This window comes from Citrus sinensis, chromosome 3, assembly GCF_022201045.2.
Source record: "Citrus sinensis cultivar Valencia sweet orange chromosome 3, DVS_A1.0, whole genome shotgun sequence".
NCBI classification, from domain to species: domain Eukaryota; kingdom Viridiplantae; phylum Streptophyta; class Magnoliopsida; order Sapindales; family Rutaceae; genus Citrus; species Citrus sinensis.
In genome coordinates, this window is record NC_068558.1 from 44,786,883 (window position 1) to 44,807,530 (window position 20,648).

General features: G+C 35.3%; 3 protein-coding genes and 1 non-coding gene across 4 annotated transcripts; 2 read left to right on the top strand and 2 right to left on the bottom strand.

The window, feature by feature from the left end:
• Positions 1–21: 21 nt before the first annotated feature.
• LOC102627952 (probable indole-3-pyruvate monooxygenase YUCCA10) lies at positions 22–3,793 on the bottom strand. Its single transcript, XM_006479803.4, has 4 exons — positions 2,983–3,793; positions 2,656–2,889; positions 524–643; positions 22–310 (listed from the first exon to the last, which is right to left on the bottom strand). Exons 1-4 carry the CDS (start codon positions 3,637–3,639, stop codon positions 137–139), a joined length of 1,185 nt encoding a protein of 394 aa, XP_006479866.1. The 5' UTR covers positions 3,640–3,793; the 3' UTR covers positions 22–136.
• Positions 3,794–7,819: 4,026 nt separating this feature from the next.
• LOC112498404 (small nucleolar RNA R71) lies at positions 7,820–7,926 on the top strand. The gene has a single exon (XR_003065722.1). It is a non-coding gene; the product is annotated as a small nucleolar RNA R71 (small nucleolar RNA).
• Positions 7,927–12,895: 4,969 nt separating this feature from the next.
• Positions 12,896–14,128, top strand: LOC112498182 (protein FAR1-RELATED SEQUENCE 5-like). Its single transcript, XM_025098180.2, has one exon. It carries the CDS (start codon positions 12,896–12,898, stop codon positions 14,126–14,128), a length of 1,233 nt encoding a protein of 410 aa, XP_024953948.2.
• Positions 14,129–18,691: 4,563 nt separating this feature from the next.
• Positions 18,692–20,641, bottom strand: LOC102627458 (probable indole-3-pyruvate monooxygenase YUCCA10). Its single transcript, XM_006479802.4, has 4 exons — positions 19,915–20,641; positions 19,590–19,823; positions 19,175–19,297; positions 18,692–18,980 (listed from the first exon to the last, which is right to left on the bottom strand). The coding sequence occupies exons 1-4, from the start codon at positions 20,569–20,571 to the stop codon at positions 18,807–18,809; spliced, it is 1,188 nt and encodes a 395-aa protein (XP_006479865.2). The 5' UTR covers positions 20,572–20,641; the 3' UTR covers positions 18,692–18,806.
• Positions 20,642–20,648: the final 7 nt, after the last annotated feature.

The following is a 20,648-nucleotide window of genomic DNA, read 5'->3' on the forward strand; positions in this document are numbered from 1 at the left end:
CGAACTGGCAAGGACACAAAATGAATTTAATAGTATATATTATCTCATTATGGCAAATCTAAAAAACACAAACTTATTTAACAGCTAGCAAATTTAAAAATCACGACAGCATCAAAAATTGCGCACAAGAATTTAATTAACGGGGACTTAAAATGGAGTTGATATGATCAGCAATGTTTTGGGCATCAGCAGCAGCTCCATAGAGTCCTTTCCTCGACAATCCAACGCAGTATAAACCATTCTTCCCTTTCCAATGATTTGGGTAACTTTGCTTTGGAATTCCATCATCGTTCAGCATAGAATCATCTCCCTACTCAACAACAACAACAACAAGAAAATTAAAAAAATAATAATAATAAATCTAAGATTGATTTGTACTTTTTGAAACCATTAACGCGAAAGGGTAACGAATTATTATAGAAACAATAAAAAATAAAATGGTAAAAGGCGATTTGTTTTTGGGGGGGAGGCAAAGTGAGAATCGTCCTCTTTCCAATATATATGTATATAAATATTATATTACCTTGAGCCAATTTGTTGATCTCTTGAAGCCAGTACAGAAAACAATCGAGTCAAAGTGATGGGAGTGTCCATTCTCAAATACCACCTCGTTGCCTCTAATGCTCTCGATTCCCGGCAATACCTGTGCAGGAGGAATTTTAAATTATATCACAAGTAATACAACAATCAACTAACTTAGTTATATACTTGATGGTGAGTAGCTTGATGGTGCCAAATCAAAGATGTTGGGATCTAGATGTTATTGCCGATATTTTTAATTCAAGGGATAAAGACCTGATATTGCAAATCCCTCTTAGTAATCGTAGAGAATCTGATGTATGGTATTGGTTACATGATCCTTGTGGCGCTTATTCAGTCCGTAGCTGCTATAAGTACTTAACTCACAAGGATACCAACTCTTCTTCTCGTATTTGGAAATCATTGTGGAAACTGGAGGTTCCAGGAAAGGTGAGGAATTTCCTTTGGCGGGCTGCGACAAATGTCTTATCTACTGCGGAAAATCTTGTTCAACGTAGAGTGGATATTATGCCTACTTGTTCTTTGTGTCATGCATGTAGTGAGACAGTTACACATGCTCTTCTAGAGTGTGGGTTTGCGAAATCTTGTTGGATGTCCTCTGCTGTTGGGTCTCTTGGCCATTATAGTTCTTTCTTGGAGTGGTTGGAATCCATTTTCTCAACATATAGTAGGGAGAATTGTCAGCTGGCTGCCATGATTTGTTGGAGGATATGGATACAGCGAAATGATCGGTTATGGAACCAAAGAAGCAGTAGTGTCTTGCAAGTCCTGAACTATGCTGGAAGGTTTTTATTCCAGTGGCAAAGTGCAAGGAAACAACTATTCTTAGCTGATGTTAATGTCGTAAATGGTAATCATGGGGCTGTTTGTTGGGAGAAGCCTTGTTTTGGCTGGTTAAAATGCAATGTTGATGCTGCCATTTTTAAGGCTCAAGGAAAGTTTAGTGTGGGCTGTGTCATTCGTAACTCTGGGGGTGAATTTGTGACAGCTCGATGTGAGTGTTTTCCGGGCATTCTTTGTGTCATGCATGTAGTGAGACAGTTACACATGCTCTTCTAGAGTGTGGGTTTGCGAAATCTTGCTGGATGTCCTCTGCTGTTGGGTCTCTTGGCCATTATAGTTCTTTCTTGGAGTGGTTGGAATCCATTTTCTCAACATATAGTAGGGAGAATTGTCAGCTGGCTGCCATGATTTGTTGGAGGATATGGATACAGCGAAATGATCGGTTATGGAACCAAAGAAGCAGTAGTGTCTTGCAAGTCCTGAACTATGCTGGAAGGTTTTTATTCCAGTGGCAAAGTGCAAGGAAACAACTATTCTTAGCTGATGTTAATGTCGTAAATGGTAATCATGGGGCTGTTTGTTGGGAGAAGCCTTGTTTTGGCTGGTTAAAATGCAATGTTGATGCTGCCATTTTTAAGGCTCAAGGAAAGTTTAGTGTGGGCTGTGTCATTCGTAACTCTGGGGGTGAATTTGTGACAGCTCGATGTGAGTGTTTTCCGGGCATTTTTGATTCACGAGAGGCTGAAGCGCTTGGTATTAGAGAAGCTCTTAGCTGGGTTAAAAGGCTACAGTTATCGAATGTCATTATCGAAATGGATAACCTTCAAGTGTTTCAAGCTCTAACTGAAAATTTTTCCAGCCCCAATGGGTTTGGCCTTATCATTGAGGAGTGTCAGTCCCTAGCCAAGTCTTTAGGAGGAGTTCAGTTCTCGTTTGTGCGCCGATCTGCGAATTTTGCTGCTCACTCTATTGCTCGAGCAGGAGGTTCTATGTCAGGTCCAAGAGAGTGGAGTCATGTTCCACCTCTGTGCTTATTAAAATATTTGTAATGCTTTTATTTTAATGAAAATTTCCATTTCAAAAAAAAAAAAAAACTTAGTTATATACGACATGTGTAATTAAAAAATTAATATAATTACTACTTACATATTAATTTTTCATAGTATATACTTATAATTTTATATTTATTATATAACTAATATAATATTTTAGATGTATTTTAAAATTTTTGTTAGTGCAGGTATATTTACCTGTGTGTATATATAGGGAGAGAGAGGAAGGCCAGCCCGGTCATTCAAATAATAAATATCTGATCACCTAGTAATTAATTACCTGAATCTGCCCAGACTTGATTTTCTCACAGGTGCCGGCATCGATAACCGGGTACTTTCCATAAGCAGCTTTCATGAAAAAAGGACCTTCCCTGGGCTTGGGGATCCCATACTTGCTCAAATCTCCATAAACAAGCCTGCTAAGCATCACCATCAATGTGTCGACCCAGCCGAATGGAACATACTTGAATAAAACTACCCCCAAATACACCATCTCCCTCGACAGCACATGAACCTGATTAATTAATTAATCGAGTAGATAGATATATAGAAACTAAGGTAAAAAAAATAGGTGCATGCCAAGTGAAATAATAATGAATTTACCCACCGGGCTACGGACAACTAAAGAGGTTTTGGCGGCATGGTTGGCTAGATCCAGTGCAATTTCCATGCCAGAATTTCCAGAGCCAACGACCAACACATTCTTGCCGCCATAAGGTTTCCCATTTTTATACTGAGTGGAATGAATAACTTCTCCAGTCCCGGTAGCACTACTGCAGAAAGAGCACAGTCCTCGAATATCCGGCGTAAAAGGGTTGGTCGTTTCCCCACTTGCAACCACCAGAAACCTCCCGGAATAATATTCCTCAATCTCACGGCCGGGACTTAGTAAGTTGCTAGCCTTAACGTTCCACATATTGGTTGCCTCGTCGTAGCTCGCCGATTCAACCGATCTTTGGTACCGTATTGACGGACCGATGTTGAAATGGGAAACGTAGTGATCCAAGTGTTCAATGAATTGGGCTCTGGAGACAAACATCGGATAAGAAGAAGGGAATGGCAGGTGAGGGAGCTGACAAAATTGCTTTGCTAAGTGCAGACGTAGGCGATCGTAGGAATATTTCTTCCAGATGGACGCGTAACAATTTTCTCTTTCGAGGATTACGTAAGGGATTGATTGAAGGCTAAGGCAGGCCGCCGTCGCCAGGCCGGACGTTCCTGCCCCTACCATTATCACTTCTACTCCCGCCGCTTGCTCTTTCATTTCTTCTTCTTCTTCTTCTTTTTCAGGTTAATTTTGAGTTAAGTTGATTGTTATTGCCCGTCGGGGGGTGCTTATTCAATTTATATACTGAAAATCTTTACGTTATATGTACGACTCCAATCAATTTTTATTTTGATACTATTGAAGAAGATGTATGTTACAAGACACTCGATTCACGAACTCCACGTAGTCGGACCTTATAGGGAAAAATTGTGGTGCAATTGTGTTATGGTATCACAGTTGCACTCAATCGTTGGATTTCGATGGACCTTACTCATCTAAATGGATCTAACGGCTGGATGTAACTGTGGTACAGTACCACAGTTGCACTGTAGCCGAACCTTAGAGAGAAATATTATGGTGTAACTGGGTACCGTGGCACAATTGTACCCGATCGGTGAATCTCGATGGACCCATCCAAATGAATCCAACGACCGAATGTAACTGTGATACAATAGCATAGTTGTACCATAATCAGACCTTTATATATATATATAATAGTTTTCAGGTGCGAGATATTTTAAAATGAGGGAAAAGTTTGATAAAATTTTAAAATAATAGAATTTAAGTGGTTTAAAACTTAAAACGATTAAACCTTATAATTTATTCTTTTTCTCAAATTTTCCGCACCACGAAATTTTAGATTGAAACCTCTCTGTTTGTTTGTATGTTCGCTGCCACCCCACCATGTTTGTATGTATGTTCGCTGCACCCCACCATGTTTGTATGTATGTTCGCTGCCACCCCACCATTTTAATTTTCTCATTCTATGTGATAAATCAATATTTTTTTATACGTCCTTAGTGTTACGAGAAAAACTTTTTATGTAGGGCCAAATGATTAGAGTACTGCCAATTTAACAGATTATTGAGGTAATAATTAATCATGCACAAGTATTTCTCCAAAGAACGCTCAAGGAAACTTGAGCAACATAGAGTTTTTTTTCTTCTCTTTAATACAAAATAAAGACAAGTAGCATCATTGTAGTTCTTAAGCGTGCATTTTTTTTTCTTCTCTTTAATACAAAATAAAGAAGTATTACATTTGCATATAAAGTAACATTATCTAGGTCATATTACTATTAAGGAAAATGCTATTTGCATATGAAAAATAAAGTAAGGATACTTGTACACAAAGACAAAATTAGTAAAATGAATAAGTTTGTTTTATAATGAAATGTTTCTTATCTTTAATGACCATGTATAATTTTATGTACAAATAATATTACCTACCAAATGGTTATGCTACCTCGAATGGACGCAAAATTATTGGAATATATTAAAATCATGCATTGTATAACTTTTATTTTTGTTTATTTAATTTTGGCTTAAGAGAGAAGAAACAGATTAGCATGCTTTATTTGATTGAAAAAGACATTGAAAATAGCATTCTTTGTGTTTCCACAAATGAAGTTATCCCCACAGATTTCAGTTTATTTGGAAATTTGACATCCACATGTTTATTTGGAATTTCGACATCCACATTCAACAATCCTTGAAAACGAAGACGGAAAAAGGAAATGAGTTGGAAGATGTTCACATAATTTCCCTTTCTCAATAACTACCACACCTCATCAAAATTGAAGTCCCAACTCAGACATAACATATGCTCCCACACATACGTACGGTCCAGAAAGACTCAACTAGGGTTGGCAATGGAACAGGATGGGATGAGATTTACCAATCTCAGTATCCCATCCCATCCCGTATATGTAAATGAGATGAAAAAATGTTCCAGTCCCGTTTTTATATTTTTTTTTGGACAAAAATATATCTCAATCCCGTCCCAAAAGAGATGGGATCTAGCGGTATCCCATCCCAATTAAAAAAATTTTCATTCTTAATCGGTAATGAAACGGGATGAGACGAAATTTGTCAATCTCACTCTCGTCCTACATACGTAATTGGGATAAAATGTTCCACTCCCATCCCTAAATTTTTTTATGAGACAAAAATATGTCTCAATCTCGTCCCAAATGAGATGAGATCCCGCAAGATCCCATTTCATCGGGAAAAATTGCCATCCCTAGACTCAACCATATACTTGTACTCTTGAATGGAAAATTTTGCCAGCATGTTTCCTTGTTTGTTGGGTCAAAAATAAAAGAAATTAGGGAAAAAGAAAAAAAGCAAATTGAATTTGTCAATGGAACGTAAAGATCACTTGACGTTTCCAATAAGGTATTTCATGACAAACACATTTTGAGAAAATCCTTTACACCAGGTCAGAAAGTACTTTTGTATAATTCTCGATTGCATCTCTTTCCACGTAAGTTACGTTCTCAATGGTCTGGTCATTTTATAGTTCGTACTGTCTTCCCTTATGGAACAATTGAGATTGAAAATCCTAAAAATGGTGATTTATTTAAGGTCAATGGTCAAAGATTAAAACTATTTTTAGAGTTAAGAACACCATAAGTTTAGGAGATACTTTTAGATGATCCTGTTTATCAGGATTAATTAAGTCCATTTTTGCACTCTTGTTTTATTTTAATAGTAGGTTTTCTTTTCTTTGTTTGTTTTTCTTTTCTAGTATTTTTCTTTTCTAATGTTTTCTTTTCATTTGACATTTTCTTTTAAGCTTTCACAGCCCATCTAGGTGTGTTCTCTCCAACTTTCTTTTTTATTATTTATGTTTTTATATTATTTTTACTATTTATTTTTCTCATTTGTTTGCATGCATATCTTTTGTTTGTGAAACATTGAGGACAATGTTCCAAATAAGTTTGGGGGTGGGAATAGTGTGTGCTTTGTTTGTTAAAAAATAAATAAAAATTGTGTGTGTGTGTGTGTGTTTTTTTTTTTTACGTGAAAAGCCAATGATAAGAACTTGATTGACAATGAATATGTTTTTTAGAAAGGGTTGAATATTGTCTTAGTTTATACTTGATTTTTGTGTTAGTTCATCTTGATTGAGATTTTTTAAACCATAAGCACTAATATCAATTCTTTCATAATTTTGACTTATAATTTTGACTTGAAATTTGAGATTGACGCAGCCTGAGTTGAGAATTTTAGATAGAGTAAATGAATGTTTGTCTTGATTCTTATCTCTACAATACAAAATAGTATACACGGCGCCAAAGTTAGAAATAACTACTTATAACCCTTAAGAGTGATGCTATCATTGAGTAATTTGGGCCTATGTACCACAAGTATGTAGAGAATAATCTACCATGAGAAGAATGCTACCTTAAGGGGTAGAGTGAAAGCTCCTAACTATGGTTTTAAAAAAAAAGAGAAGAAAAGAGAAAGAAAACGGAAAAAAAAGAAAGAAAAATCAAGTGCATGTGTTGAAATTAAAAAAAATCAAAAGAAAATGCACATAAAAGCCTGTGAAAAAAAATTGGAGATTAAGATGATAAGATTAGTTTGACTTACTCTTTTCTTTGTTTGAGGCGAAGGTTGTTGATATTGAAGATTTTGGGAATTGATTTCACACACACACACTACAAGAATCAAAAGAGAGCTGGAATTGATAATTGAATTAAAGTTGAAAAGCTTGTTGGGTTGACTGAATGAAACTTTGAAGTGTATCATCTAAATAAGGCTTTCTTTGTTGAGGTGCAACAAATTGAGACATAGGTTGTTGGGCAGGAGGATATACTTGGTTATGAGGGACAAATTGTTGATTGGGCATGTTAAATTGTTGCCCTCCTTGGTTTGACAAAGGTTGATTTTGTTTTTAAGAAACATTAGGGTGATTTCTCTAATTATGATTATATGTGGATGACTATGGACTATTGGAGGTTTTCTCATATGATTGTAAGGCATGTACTTGCTCAGAATAAGCCTTTTGATAGGCTGGTAATGATGGACAATTATGTGCCGCATGAGACACGTTAGAACAAAGAGCACAAACCTCATTAGCTACACTAGGATGATGATTCGTTGATTGGTTCAGAGCTAAGGCATCTACTTTCCTAGAAAGTGCAGCTATAGTGGATTTCACATCAAAATCATCCTTAACTTCATATAACCCCTTTCTAGAAACTTGAGATGATTTTTCCCTTTGATTTGAAAAATCCCACTGTTGAGAATTTTCAGAAAGTGAATTAAAGAAATCCCATGCAACCCTTTCATGTAAGTTCAAAAATCTCCTACCATTCATATACTCTACCATATGACGATTTGACATGGTTAAACCATTATAAAAGCATTGTATAAGTCTCCATTTCTCAAAACCATGGTGGGGACACTTGATGAGTAAATCATTGAATCTTTCCTAGCACTCATAAAATTGCTCACCCTTTCTTTGATAAAAATCACTTATCTCTCTCCTAAGGGAATTTGTTTTAGACATAGGGAAAAACTTGGTGAGGAACTTATTACTCAATTCATCCCACGTAGTTATAGACCCAGCAGGAAGTGAATTCAACCAAGCTTTCGCTTTATCTTTTAATGAGAAAGGGAACATACGAAGCCTAATTGACTCATCATTAAAATTTTAAAAACGGAATGTAGAGCATATGTCAAGAAATTTCTTAATGTGCAAATATGGATCATCTCTCTCTAACCCATGGAAAGATGGTAAAAGTTGAATGACTGAGGGCTTAAGTTCAAAGTGTGTTGCTGTAGTTTGTGGCAACACAATACATGATGGTCGGTTGGCTGCAAGTGGTGAAAAATGTTCTCTAAGGGTTTTATCTACTTGCACTGGTGGTAGTACTGGCAATAATCTATTTAGGTCATTCATGACTTGAGAAGAACTAGCTTGACTACTATCAATTTTTTACTCTTTTTTAACCAAACGATTTGTTGAATCACGTTCCAAACACTTATAAACTAACTAGACAAGGAAAGAAAGAAAAATAAAATAAATAAACCAACAAAAATGAGAATAAACGAAATTTTAAAATATAAGAAATCAAACAACCAAACAATGAATTTAAAGACAAATAAAAGTTGTTTTTTAATAAAAAAATAAAAGACAACCTAAATTATAACTAGTGGAAGAATCAAATCAACCTAGATTAAACTGACTTTCTAACACAATCTCAGACAACAGCGCCAAAAACTTGTTGTGAAAATTTTAATATACTCTCAAGCGCACGAATCTAGAATAGAGTAGTGGTAACGAGGTCGATCCCACATGGATTGTTATAAATTGAAAAGTCTAATTTAAATCTAAAATTAATATTAATTTTAACCTAGTTAAGCAAATTGAGTTTTAAGAGAAATTAAACTAATTAAACTAAGAAAACAATTAAAGTAAATGAGATTTCAATAAGACAAAAATTACCAAGGTTTTGGAATCCACCACTATTCAACTAGTAATTATCTAATTATTAATTAATCTCCAATTTTAAAGTGACAACTCGAAATCAATCTATGTCATCTCATGGATATAACAATTAAGTCTAAATAAAATTAATCTTATGTAGATTCTTTTTCTGCTTAATAGTATAACATCTAAGAATCTCATGTAAACATATTGAATAACAAAGAGTCAAAGTTTCCCTAAGCACTCTATGTAAACAATTTAATGAAAGACATAAAATCAAAGACAATAATGTATAAACTTTATAGATCCAAGCATAGATTTAATCAAATATTAATCCTAACAATCAATAATGCATGACAAAATTGATGAAAAGATTTTATTAACATTCAATTAATCATGTGAAATAAAAATCATAATCATCAAAGAATATATATAGGGAATTAATTAAATAAAAATAATTATTATTTCATTGAATAGGGTTTCATCTTTAACCTCAGTATAAGAAAATTAACTAGACATACTTAAATTGAGAGAAATAAAGCAAATAAAAACAGCCATGGAGAAGCTGAATTGTTGCTGCCCTTCCCTGCCGAATCGCGTCTGCGTCCTCCCTTTTGTTTCCGTCCAGTGGCTCCTCCTTCTCCAAAAGCCAAAACTCCCTTTTATAATCTTTAAAATGGGCCCCACCTCTTAAATCCTAAAGCCAAAAGCCTTGGCCTTTTACTTGATTTGCTCTCACACAAGTCCTGGGCACTTAGAATTGCTAAAAGACTTATTTTTCCATTTATAAAAGCCAAGTGTGGGTCCCTTCTTAAAGCTAAATCAATTTTTCTCCTTTGTTCGCATGTACATGATGAATTAATCTTGTTGAATTCAGTTCCTTGGCTTGATTTCCTCATGCACGTATGTCTAATTGCTTCCAAAAATCAATTAATCTTTAATGCTTACAAATTGAACTCTTTTATGCTCTTTTTATCCATAATCTCCAATTAATTCCCTATTCAATAAAATAATTTAATTAATTAAAAATAACAAATTAAAATAACTACCAATTAAATAATTAAGGGTAAAATATGTATATAAATTATGCTCATCAACGATGTATGTTATTTTCGCTCTCTTTGTAAGTTCTCATTTCTCAAAAGTACTGTAGAGCATACTGTATTAGAATAACATAGTATGTAAGCTAATTTGAATTTTGTTTTCAACTTAAATGTTATAATGGTAATTATAATGGAAGAAAATGTAAATTATGTTGTTGCTTTTATGGTGCATTTATTTTTTATTTTTAGATCAAGGAATTAGAATCTCAAATTGAAATTATTGATAGTGTTTACTTGATAAACAGAAGGTGAAAATATAAGTGAAAGTGATGGGCTTTGTTGGACCAAAAATAAAATAGGTCCAATCAAGGCATAAATGAATTTAATCCCAATAAGACCCATCTAATAAATTTACTCTCAATTAAGTCTACAAAGTGCTGAACAAATCACCTATAATAATCCTCCTAAGTAATAAAGCTTCAAAACCCAAAGGGTTCCAAGATCCAAGGCCAAAATTTATTCTAGAGTCCTAAGATCTATCCTAAGACAAACCACCTAGGATAATCCTCCTAAGTAACAAGACTTCAAAGCCTAAAAGGTCTCAAAGTCCAGGACTAAAAGATTCTAAAGTCCTAGGACTAAAAGATTCTAAAGTCCTATGATCTTATCCTAAGACAAACCATCCAGAATAATCATCCTAGATGACGAGGTTTCAAAGCTCAAAAGGTACCGAGATCCTAGGCTTCTATCCTAAGACAAACTACTTAGGATAAATCTCCTACGTTCTAAGGTTCTCATCATCCCAGAGTTTTAGTAAAAATAACTTAAGGTTAAAACACTTCTTTCTTTATATATAGAGACAAACTTGTATATTCATGTGTCAATCAACATGGGCACAAACAAACAAGTGTTGCCAGACGTGATAAGAAACATCCTTTAGTCGTGTATTTTGTTCACTCTCACTGTACCCTCATCATGATTCTCCCATGTTTTTGGTCAGCATGCAAAGACAAGTATCTAGTTTTCGAGTTTGAAGATAATTATCTTGCTGTTTTGGAGAGAGAAATAGCAGTAGCTGCTTCATCATGCATTCTCAAAGATTATGGAATTCCGTCTGAAAGATCTTCTGATCTGTTGGAGCCATATGTGGATCCGTTTGGGGAAATCCAGGCAATAAATCAAGATTCAGGTGACAGCCCAGTTTCAGATTTGGAAATTGGTTTTGACGGACTTAAGTGGGCATAATCATGAGATGTTGACAGTTCAATCCAAAGACTCTCTCACGATCAGCCATGTGGGAACTGGGAAGACACGGTGAGAGTGATACAGCCAACAGTGGACCACCAAGTCTCGATGTCGAGGCTTCCGCTTTCGGGTCCTTTCAAGGACAAAAAATGGGTTTTTTAACAATTATCATGGCCGGTTTTTCATTCTCTTTGTGGTTGGGTTTTTTGAGTTCGAACATCGAGCCAACAACTTCCTGCTTATCTTTTTTTTTTATTTTTTATGATTTTTTCAGCGAGAGCATTATTGTAGCAGAGGTTGCTATCATTAGCCATGAAAGCATCGGATGTAATGTTGTGACAATAAAATTATTAATTTTATTCATAATAGAAGTTAATAATGGTGAACATACTGCATTTTTTAGAGTATTCAAATAAAGTATTTTAAAATCCGATCCAGAACTTATTTTCTTATAATAATTAAAATTCCAATCACGTTACAAATTAACAAAATTTTAAATATTGAATAAAACTCCCATCTAATGTTTATTCATTTATTTTACTTACCGAAAGCAAACAGGAAGAATCGCAGAAACAGAAATCAAACAGAAACACAACCACCAAGTGATTTTTAAGTCATGAAACACAATCTTCATTTCAAGGGCAAAATCGTCAGACAACTTATGTCAAACAAACTTTCCACGGCAAGTCTCTATCTCCTCATCTGGTCCCGTGTTATTAAAATCAGCACCGATATTCAGCACACAATAAGCACCACAGTAAGCCCCGAACAGTGCGTTTTGTGTGCAATATAAAAGGCCATTGTTTAAACAAACAAACACATTACACGCGCACCTCACGCATGCATCAGTCTCACTCTCATTCACACCAAACCCAATCCTCATTCAAGTTAGAAATCTGAACAACTATTTCTCCCAAGGCATTTTTTGTTTTACTTGTGGGCTGTTCCTCACAGTGTGAAATCCGTCGGCTCTCTCACGGTATATCATGCTCTTAGTTGTGTGAGGAATGGAGTTGCATCTTGGAGACTGACTTCACTCATCGTCGACTGCGGCAATCAATTTCTGCAGGTATGCATTGGATGCGTATATGCTGCAGATTAGGAGTTATAGAATCTTTGTTCAAGACGACTAGTTAAATCCTAGATGCACTAATTGCGATCGAGGATATACTTTTTTTTAATTTCATTGAAAATGAAAAAAAAAAAAAAAAAGAACCCAGCCCCCAGGCCACGGCAGCAGGCCATTTCACTTTAGTTTCAATTTGCAACCCATTATTTTAATTTAAATTAAGTTAAAAAAATTACTTAATGAAATGGAAAAATAAAAAATCAAGACAGTGATCGGCATTTTATCAGTAACGATTTGGCATGCATTTTTGTCCCAATTAAAAAATCAGTACAATAACACATCATTCGATTTAATAGATTGGAATTGACAAATCATTTACACATTGCCTAAGTAATAGAATGTTGTTTAATTGTCTAGTATATGCTGCAGATTCAACTGGTAATTGACACTGCCATAAATTATTCCATACTTATTTGTTTAATTTTCTATTACAAAGTTAATAGTAAGCACGAAATAAATAAATATATACTGCAAATTCAACTGGTATATATTAAATTTGTGTTCACAATTTGCATAATTAGTTAGTTTAGTTTTGTAAGGTTGTGCTGAATTATTTGTATTTTGTTACTTTCATTTTGTCAATGTGAATTATTTCAATTTTGTAGAAATAAATAATATGGAAAAGGACATCGAAGTTGAAGAGTTGGAGAAAATTGATGAGGACGATGAGCCAATAATTGGGATGTCATTTGATAGTGATGTCGATTTGTTTATTTACTTCAAAGAGTATGGTAAAAGAAAAGGGTTTCCGGTTTTGAGGAGAACTAGTAGAAATGATAGTGATGAGATTCTTAGAAATGTGACTTTTGCTTGTGGGAGAAGTGGTGAAACAAGAAGCAAATATGTGAATATTTTAAAGCTCCAACCTAATGCAAAAACAGGCTGCAATGTTAGATTGGGAGCTGGTTTAGGGGATAATGGAAAGTGGACAATTCAAAGCTTAAATCTTGAACACAACCATGTGCTGTTAACTCCAACCAAATCCAAGTATTTTCGATGCAATCGTAGCCTCAATACATATGCAAAAAAGAAGCTTGATGTAAATGATCGAGCAGGAATCAGATTGTGTAAAAATTATCAATCACTTGTTACTGAGGTTGGCGGTCATGAAAATGTGACATTCATAGAAAGAGATTGTAGAAATCATGTTCAGAAAGAAAGAAGATTACGGCTTGGAGATGGAGATGCTGCTGCTCTTCAAAACTATTTTATGAAAGTGCAAGTAGAAGATAATAGATTTTACTTTAGTATGCAAGTGGATGATGAGAGACGATTAAAAAATATTTTTTGGGCCGAGCTAAGGAATATGGAAGCGTACAAGGAGTTTGGAGACGTTGTTACATTTGACACCACGTATCTTACAAATAAGTATGATATGCCGTTCGCTCCATTTGTAGGAGTTAATCATCATGAGCATTCTATTTTGTTTGGGTGTAGATTGATTTTACACGAAGATATTGAGACATTCACGTGGTTATTTCGAACATGGCTATCCTGCATGTCTAATTCAGCTCCCAATGGAATCATTACAGATCAAGGCAGGGCAATGAAAGTTGCAATTCAGAATGTCTTCCCCAATACTCGACATCGGTGGTGTTTATGGCATATAATGAAGAAAATTCCAGAGAAGCTAGGGGGTTATAAAGAATATCGTAACATAAATAATGTTTTGCATTGTGCTGTTTATGATTCCCAGAGTGCTGCGAAATTTAAGGAAACTTGGCACCGCATGATTATAGAATATGATTTGGGGGATAACGAATGGTTACGAAGCTTATATGATAAGAGGCATCATTGGGTACCTTGTTATCTAAACAATACTTTTTGGGCAAGAATGTCATCTACTTAACGCAGTGAAAGCTTGAATGCATTTTTTGATGGTTATGTTAACTCAAAGACTACTTTGAAGCAGTTTGTAGAGCAATACAGTTGTGTGTTGAAGAATAAAGTTTAGAAGGAAGTTGAAGAAGATGTCAGGTATCTTTCCTAACAAATGCCATGTGTAACATCTTATGCAATGGAGAGGCAAGTCCGAGATGTGTACACTATTTCAAAATTTCAAGAATTTCAGCAAGAATTGATTGGGAAAATGTATTGCGAATTTGTCAATTCTATGGGTTGTGAATATATAGTTAGAGAGGATGTCAAAGTTGGAGAGGGTAAAAAGAGAACCTTTTTTTAAGTATATTTTGAAAAAGAAAATGGTGAAATACGTTGCAGCTGCTCAAGGTTCTAATTTAGAGGTATTCTTTGTAGGCATGTCGTTACAATCATGATCCGCAATGACGTAGAAGTACTTTCAGAAAAATATATTTTACGAAGATGGAGAAAAGATGTGTGGAGATGCCATAGTAGAGTGAAAACGAGTTATGAGCTTCATAGTTGTACGGATGAGCAAAAACAATATGAGAAAATGTGTGCTACTTTCGCGGAGGTTGCAAATATGGCTGCACATAATATTGAAAGCTCTAATCTTGTTTTCAATTGGATTGAGAATGTACGGGAGGATTTATCAAAGGCAATTCCTTGCAGAGATAATGAAGTAACTGTTGTTACAGGCCAAGGAAGTTGTAGTGTGGAAGTAGAAACAGTTAGAGATCTAGTAGCTCGGCATCGTAAAGGTCGGTCGCCTTGTCAAAGAAAAAAATCTAATAAATTTTCAAAATCTAAAATGAATTCCTCACATTCCAATGCAAAGGTACTTTTAAAATGTATTTTCAATTTAATTAAAGTTAAAAAATTTATGAGATAAATGATGTTCAAATGTATGTTTTGTTGACTTTGCAGGATGGATAGGTGAACGAGCAAGTGCTGACTGTGATCCCAACACACGAGAACAATGTTGTTACGGTAGGTTTTATGGAATTCATATGCATGTCGTTGATTTTTATTACTTAATCATAGACATTTTTCTAATATATTATTAATCCTTTGTAGGCATTTCAAAATCCTGAAGGAAGTTGTGTTGATATGAATATGTACCCACATGGAGTTATGGACTATTGTAATGTAAGTTTTTCATAGTATATGTTATGATTTTTTTTTATTATCGCTTCATTTAATGTATGTTTGTTTTAGGGTCTTATGAGCTTACATTATATGGTTGGGGATAATGTTTATCCAACACCTACACAAAATTCTTGTACGGTAAGTGGTGATAAATTTAGTATTTATTCATCTTATCTACTTTATTTTCTTTTATTATAACAAAATATTTAATTTTTCTTTTAATAGGAACCACAATTCCATCCGCATGGACATTTTCAGCAGCTACTCTTTCAGCAAGATAGTGAATATGAAGTTGATAAGGAGTTTCGAAGTGATTTCGTAGAATATCATTGTTTTTGTTTTTTCTCATTAATGTTCGGATACAAGCCCTTGGCTATGATATGTGAGATTGTGGATTTCATACATGAAATTGTTTTTGTTCTATGCATGATCCTTTATTAGATTTATATGATGCAACTGTGTTATTATTTGGTTGTGTGCTATTGGATTGGAATGGTGGAGGGATATGCTGGATGTGTTATTTTTGAATTATATGCTGGTGGAATGGTAGAGGGATATGTTGCATGTGTTATTTTTGAATTATATGCTGGTGGAATAGTGGAGGGATATGCTGCATGTGTTATTCTTTAATTGTGTGCTACTGGAATGGTGGAGGGATATATGATATTATGTTATTTTTTCATTGTATGCTATTGGAATTGAGGGAGAAGCTGCAAATCTGTTATTCTTTAATTGTGTGCTACTGGAATGGTGGAGGGATAAATGATATCCTGTTATTTTTTAATTGTATGCTACTGGAATTGATCCTCTGTAACTGTAGATCTGTTATTCTTTAATTATTTCCTAAAGAATAAATGTGTTTTTAATGTGCAGCAATTATCAATATCTACGAGAAAGCATGGAACAATTCCCTTACAAACTAGTTATGGGGATTAAATGACAGAAAGATGCAAATGATAAGGCAAATTAAAATGACAACGACAATCATAAGCATAATCTTTTCTGCCTTTTACAGAAACATTAGTTTTTGTTTACATCCACTGAAGCATTCATGATACAATTCGCAAATAAAGAAAGAAAGATAATAATACATTAATTAATTACACAACTTAAATATAATACATATTAAAACAGTTATCATTATTTGCGAGACGTATGTTACCAGAAAACTTGGTTGTTGTCTTCGTTGAAGTTCTTGCTCAAGCAACTGAAATTTAAGAGATAAGCATTTGATTTGATGGCCCAACTTGCGGACTTCTGCTAACAACATGTCAATTTTATTTTTATTTATAATACGATCTTCCATCCCTCTAAAATCATTACATTCACTGCTCTTCCAATCATCATCCCATTCAAAAGCCCCACATCCTTTGCACTTCCAAAACCTACGATTCGGATTTTCTTTTGTACGTGAAGTTCGCAAGACCTTATTGTTGTTGCAGCATTTATCACAAGCTTTCACTTCTGTTTGAATTTCGCTTGTGCTTGAAGACATAAGATTGAACAAATTCTGTTCAATATACACAACAACCCAGATTCCTTTGCACTTCCAAAACCTAGATTCAGATTTTCTTTTGTACGTGAAGTTTGCAAGACCTTATTGTTGTTGCAGCATTTATCACAAGCTTTCACTTGTGTTTGAATTTCGCTTGTGCTTGAAGACATAAGATTGAACAAATTCTGTTCAATATACACAACAACCCAGATTCCTTCCAGAAAGAAAAAATGGTAGTCAATATATTAAAAACCAGCTTACTGAACCAACTTTAAAATTACCAATTGCATCTTTATGCTAATGACCACCAATTCAACTTCAACCATGCAAAGACAAAAAAAAATGTTAACATAAGTATGTGCTAAGTCTAATTTTCTTTTTTTCTCCCAAAAAAAAAAAAGAAATACATCTTACTGCATTCATCTCAAAAGTACAACAAAAAGTCTACACTAATTCCATTCAGCTCAAATAAAATTATTCAATTTCAACTACAAAGAAAACAAAAAGAAGAAAAATATGGTATGTTTGCTACTCATTTCAAAAATGTCTAAGAGGAACACAAGAATAATCAACTCACCCATCAGTTGGAATATTTGTAGTAGTCAACTTCAAAGGATATAACGGATTGCCAATTGTAACCAAGAAATTGCATGTAAATAACTATCAAAATGCCATCTCCAGCACAAGACCATCTACTAAGGCTATCAAAATCCCATCTCCAGCACAAGGCCATCTCCTAAGACTATTGAAAATAATTGTCTCATTTGCTCACAATATCAACTGGATTTTCAAAAATTAAAAATCAACTCACGGAAATTTGCCATTACCTATACAATTCGACTACAACATCAATCCAAGTGCAATTAAGCTCACAATATCAACTAGATTTTCAAAAATTAAAAATCAACTCACGGAAATTTGCCATTACCTATACAATTCGACTACAACATCAATCCAAGTGCAATTAAGCTGACAATATCAACTGGATTTTCAAAAATTAAAAATCAACTCACGGAAATTTGCCATTACCTATACAATTCGAGAGAACAGAGACGATAGAGAAGAGAGAGAGCATATCCACAGTGAGAGACCAACGGCGAGAGACCCACGGCCAGAGACCAACGCCGAGCACCACTGCTTGAGAAAGTTTGAGAATAGAGACGACAGAGAAGAGAGAGAGCAGACCCACGGTGAGAGACTAACGGTGAGAGACCCACGGCTGGAGACCCACGGCCAGAGACCAACGCCGAGCACCACTGCCTGAGAAAGTTTGAGAACGGAGATCGAAGAGAGACACTGCAAGAGAAACGGTGAGATTTCTGTGAGAGCAAATGGAGAAAAGGTGTGTGTCGCGTGAGATCTATTGCGCGTGTGTTGTGGTGGCTATGTGTGTATCACGTGAGTTGGCTCATTTTATACTATGCCCAAAATGCACCGTTTGGTGCTTATTGTGGTGCTTAACATGGGAAGAGTCTCATTTTCCTATTAAAATACCAATTTCGAATCGAGTTCAGGCGCCAGAGCAATTTTCTCGAACCTGGCCCGAGTTATTCTTGGGCTTGGGCCGGACGACCAAGTCCTCCTTGATTAAAATTTTGAGACTTTTCGAGGTTCACAGGGATTTTGGCATCCCTAGTCGAATCAACACCGATGTGATCTACACAACCAGTGTACATACCATTTGATACTGAAACACCAAATACTTAGATGTAATCAGCAACAATGACACACACACACACATATATATATGTAGAGCTAATATTAAAAATTGTTATTTTATTATACTTTTCTTCAGTGTATGCCATCTTTTGGGCAGGCATGGCATTAATGAGCAAAAATGAAGACAACACACACATTACACACACACACACAGTGTAATTGAAATATCGAACTGGCAAGGACACAAAATGAATTTAATAGTATATATTATCTCATTATGGCAAATCTAAAAAACACAAACTTATTTAACAGCTAGCAAATTTAAAAATCACGACAGCATCAAAAATTGCGCACAAGAATTTAATTAACGGGGACTTAAAATGGAGTTGATATGATCAGCAATGTTTTGGGCATCAGCAGCAGCTCCATAGAGTCCTTTCCTCGACAATCCAACGCAGTATAAACCATTCTTCCCTTTCCAATGATTTGGGTAACTTTGCTTTGGAATTCCATCATCGTTCAGCATAGAATCATCCCCCTGCTCAACAACAACAAGAAAAAAAAAAAAAAATCTAAGATTGATTTGTACTTTTTGTAACCATTAACGCGAAAGAGTAACAAATTATTATAGAAACAATAAAAAATAAAATGGTAAAAGGCGATTTGTTTTTGGGGGAGGCAAAGTGAGAATCGTCTTCTTTCCAATATACATGTATATAAACATTATATTACCTTGAGCCAAACATTTGTTGATCTCTTGAAGCCAGTACAGAAAACAATCGAGTCAAAGTGATGGGAGTGGCCATTCTCAAATATCACCTCGTTGCCTCTAATGCTCTCGATTCCCGGCAATACCTGTGCAGGAGGAATTTTAAATTATATCACAAGTAATACAACAATCAACTAACTTAGTCATATACCACATGTGTAATTAAAAAATTAATATAATTACTACTTATATATTAATTTTTCATAATATATACTTATAATTTTATATTTATTATATAATTAATATAATATTTTAGATGTATTTTAAAATTTTTGTTAGTGCGGGTATATTTTTACCTGTGTGTATATATAGGGAGAGAGAGGAAGGCCGGCGAGCCCATTCAAATAATAAATATCTGATCACGTAGAAATTAATTACCTGAATCTGCCCAGACTTGATTTTCTCACAGGTGCCGGCATCGATGACCGGGTACTTTCCATAAGCAGCTTTCATGAAAAAAGGACCTTCCCTGGGCTTGTGGATCCCATACTTGTTCAAATCTCCATAAACAAGCCTGCTAAGCATCACCATCAATGTGTCGACCCCGCCGCATGGAACATACCTCAATAAAACTAACCCCAAATACACCATCTCCCTCGACAGCACATGAACCTGATTAATTAATTAATCGAGTAGATAGATATATAGAAATTAAGTAAAAAAATATGTGCATGCCAAGTGAAATAATAATGAATTTACCCACCGGGCTACGGATAACTAAAGAGGTTTTGGCGGCATGGTTGGCTAGATCCAGTGCAATTTCCATGCCAGAATTTCCAGAGCCAACGACCAACACATTCTTGCCGCCATAAGGTTTCCCATTTTTATACTGAGTGGAATGAATAACTTCTCCAGTCCCGGTGGCACTACTGCAGAAAGAGCTCAGTCCTCGAATATCCGGCGTAAAAGGGTTGCTCGTTTCCCCACTTGCAACCACCAGAAACCTCCCGGAATAATATTCCTCAATCACACGGCCGGGACTTAGTAAGTTGCTAGCCTTAACGTTCCACATATTGGTTGCCTCGTCGTAGCTCGCCGATTCAACGGATCTTTGGTACCGTATTGACGGAACGATGTTGAAATGGGAAACGTAGTGATCCAAGTATTCAATGAATTGGGCCCTGGAGACAAACATCGGATAAGAAGAAGGGAATGGCAGGTGAGGGAGCTGACAAAATTGCTTTGCTAAGTGCAGACGTAGGCGATCGTAGGAATATTTCTTCCAGATGGACGCGTAACAATTTTCTCTTTCGAGGATTACGTAAGGGATTGATTGAAGGCTAAGGCAGGCCGCCGTCGCCAGGCCGGACGGTCCTGCCCCTACTATTATCACTTCTACTCCCGCCGCTTGCTCTTTCATTTCTTCTTCTTCTTCTTCTTTTTCAGGTTAATTTTGAGTTAAGTTGATTGTTATTGCCCGTCTGGGGGTGCTTTTTC

Coding starts and splice junctions, on each gene's coding strand:
- LOC102627952 (XM_006479803.4), bottom strand. CDS start 3,639: ATGAAAGAGCAAGCGGCGGGAGTAGAAGTGATAATGGTAGGGGCAGGA. Junction 2,890..2,982: donor CTTTAGTTGTCCGTAGCCCG/GTGGGTAAATTC, acceptor TTAATTAATCAG/GTTCATGTGCTGTCGAGGGA. Junction 644..2,655: donor TCAAGTCTGGGCAGATTCAG/GTAATTAATTAC, acceptor CCTCCTGCACAG/GTATTGCCGGGAATCGAGAG.
- LOC112498182 (XM_025098180.2), top strand. CDS start 12,896: ATGGAAAAGGACATCGAAGTTGAAGAGTTGGAGAAAATTGATGAGGAC.
- LOC102627458 (XM_006479802.4), bottom strand. CDS start 20,571: ATGAAAGAGCAAGCGGCGGGAGTAGAAGTGATAATAGTAGGGGCAGGA. Junction 19,298..19,589: donor TCAAGTCTGGGCAGATTCAG/GTAATTAATTTC, acceptor CCTCCTGCACAG/GTATTGCCGGGAATCGAGAG. Junction 18,981..19,174: donor CAACAAATGTTTGGCTCAAG/GTAATATAATGT, acceptor GTTGTTGAGCAG/GGGGATGATTCTATGCTGAA.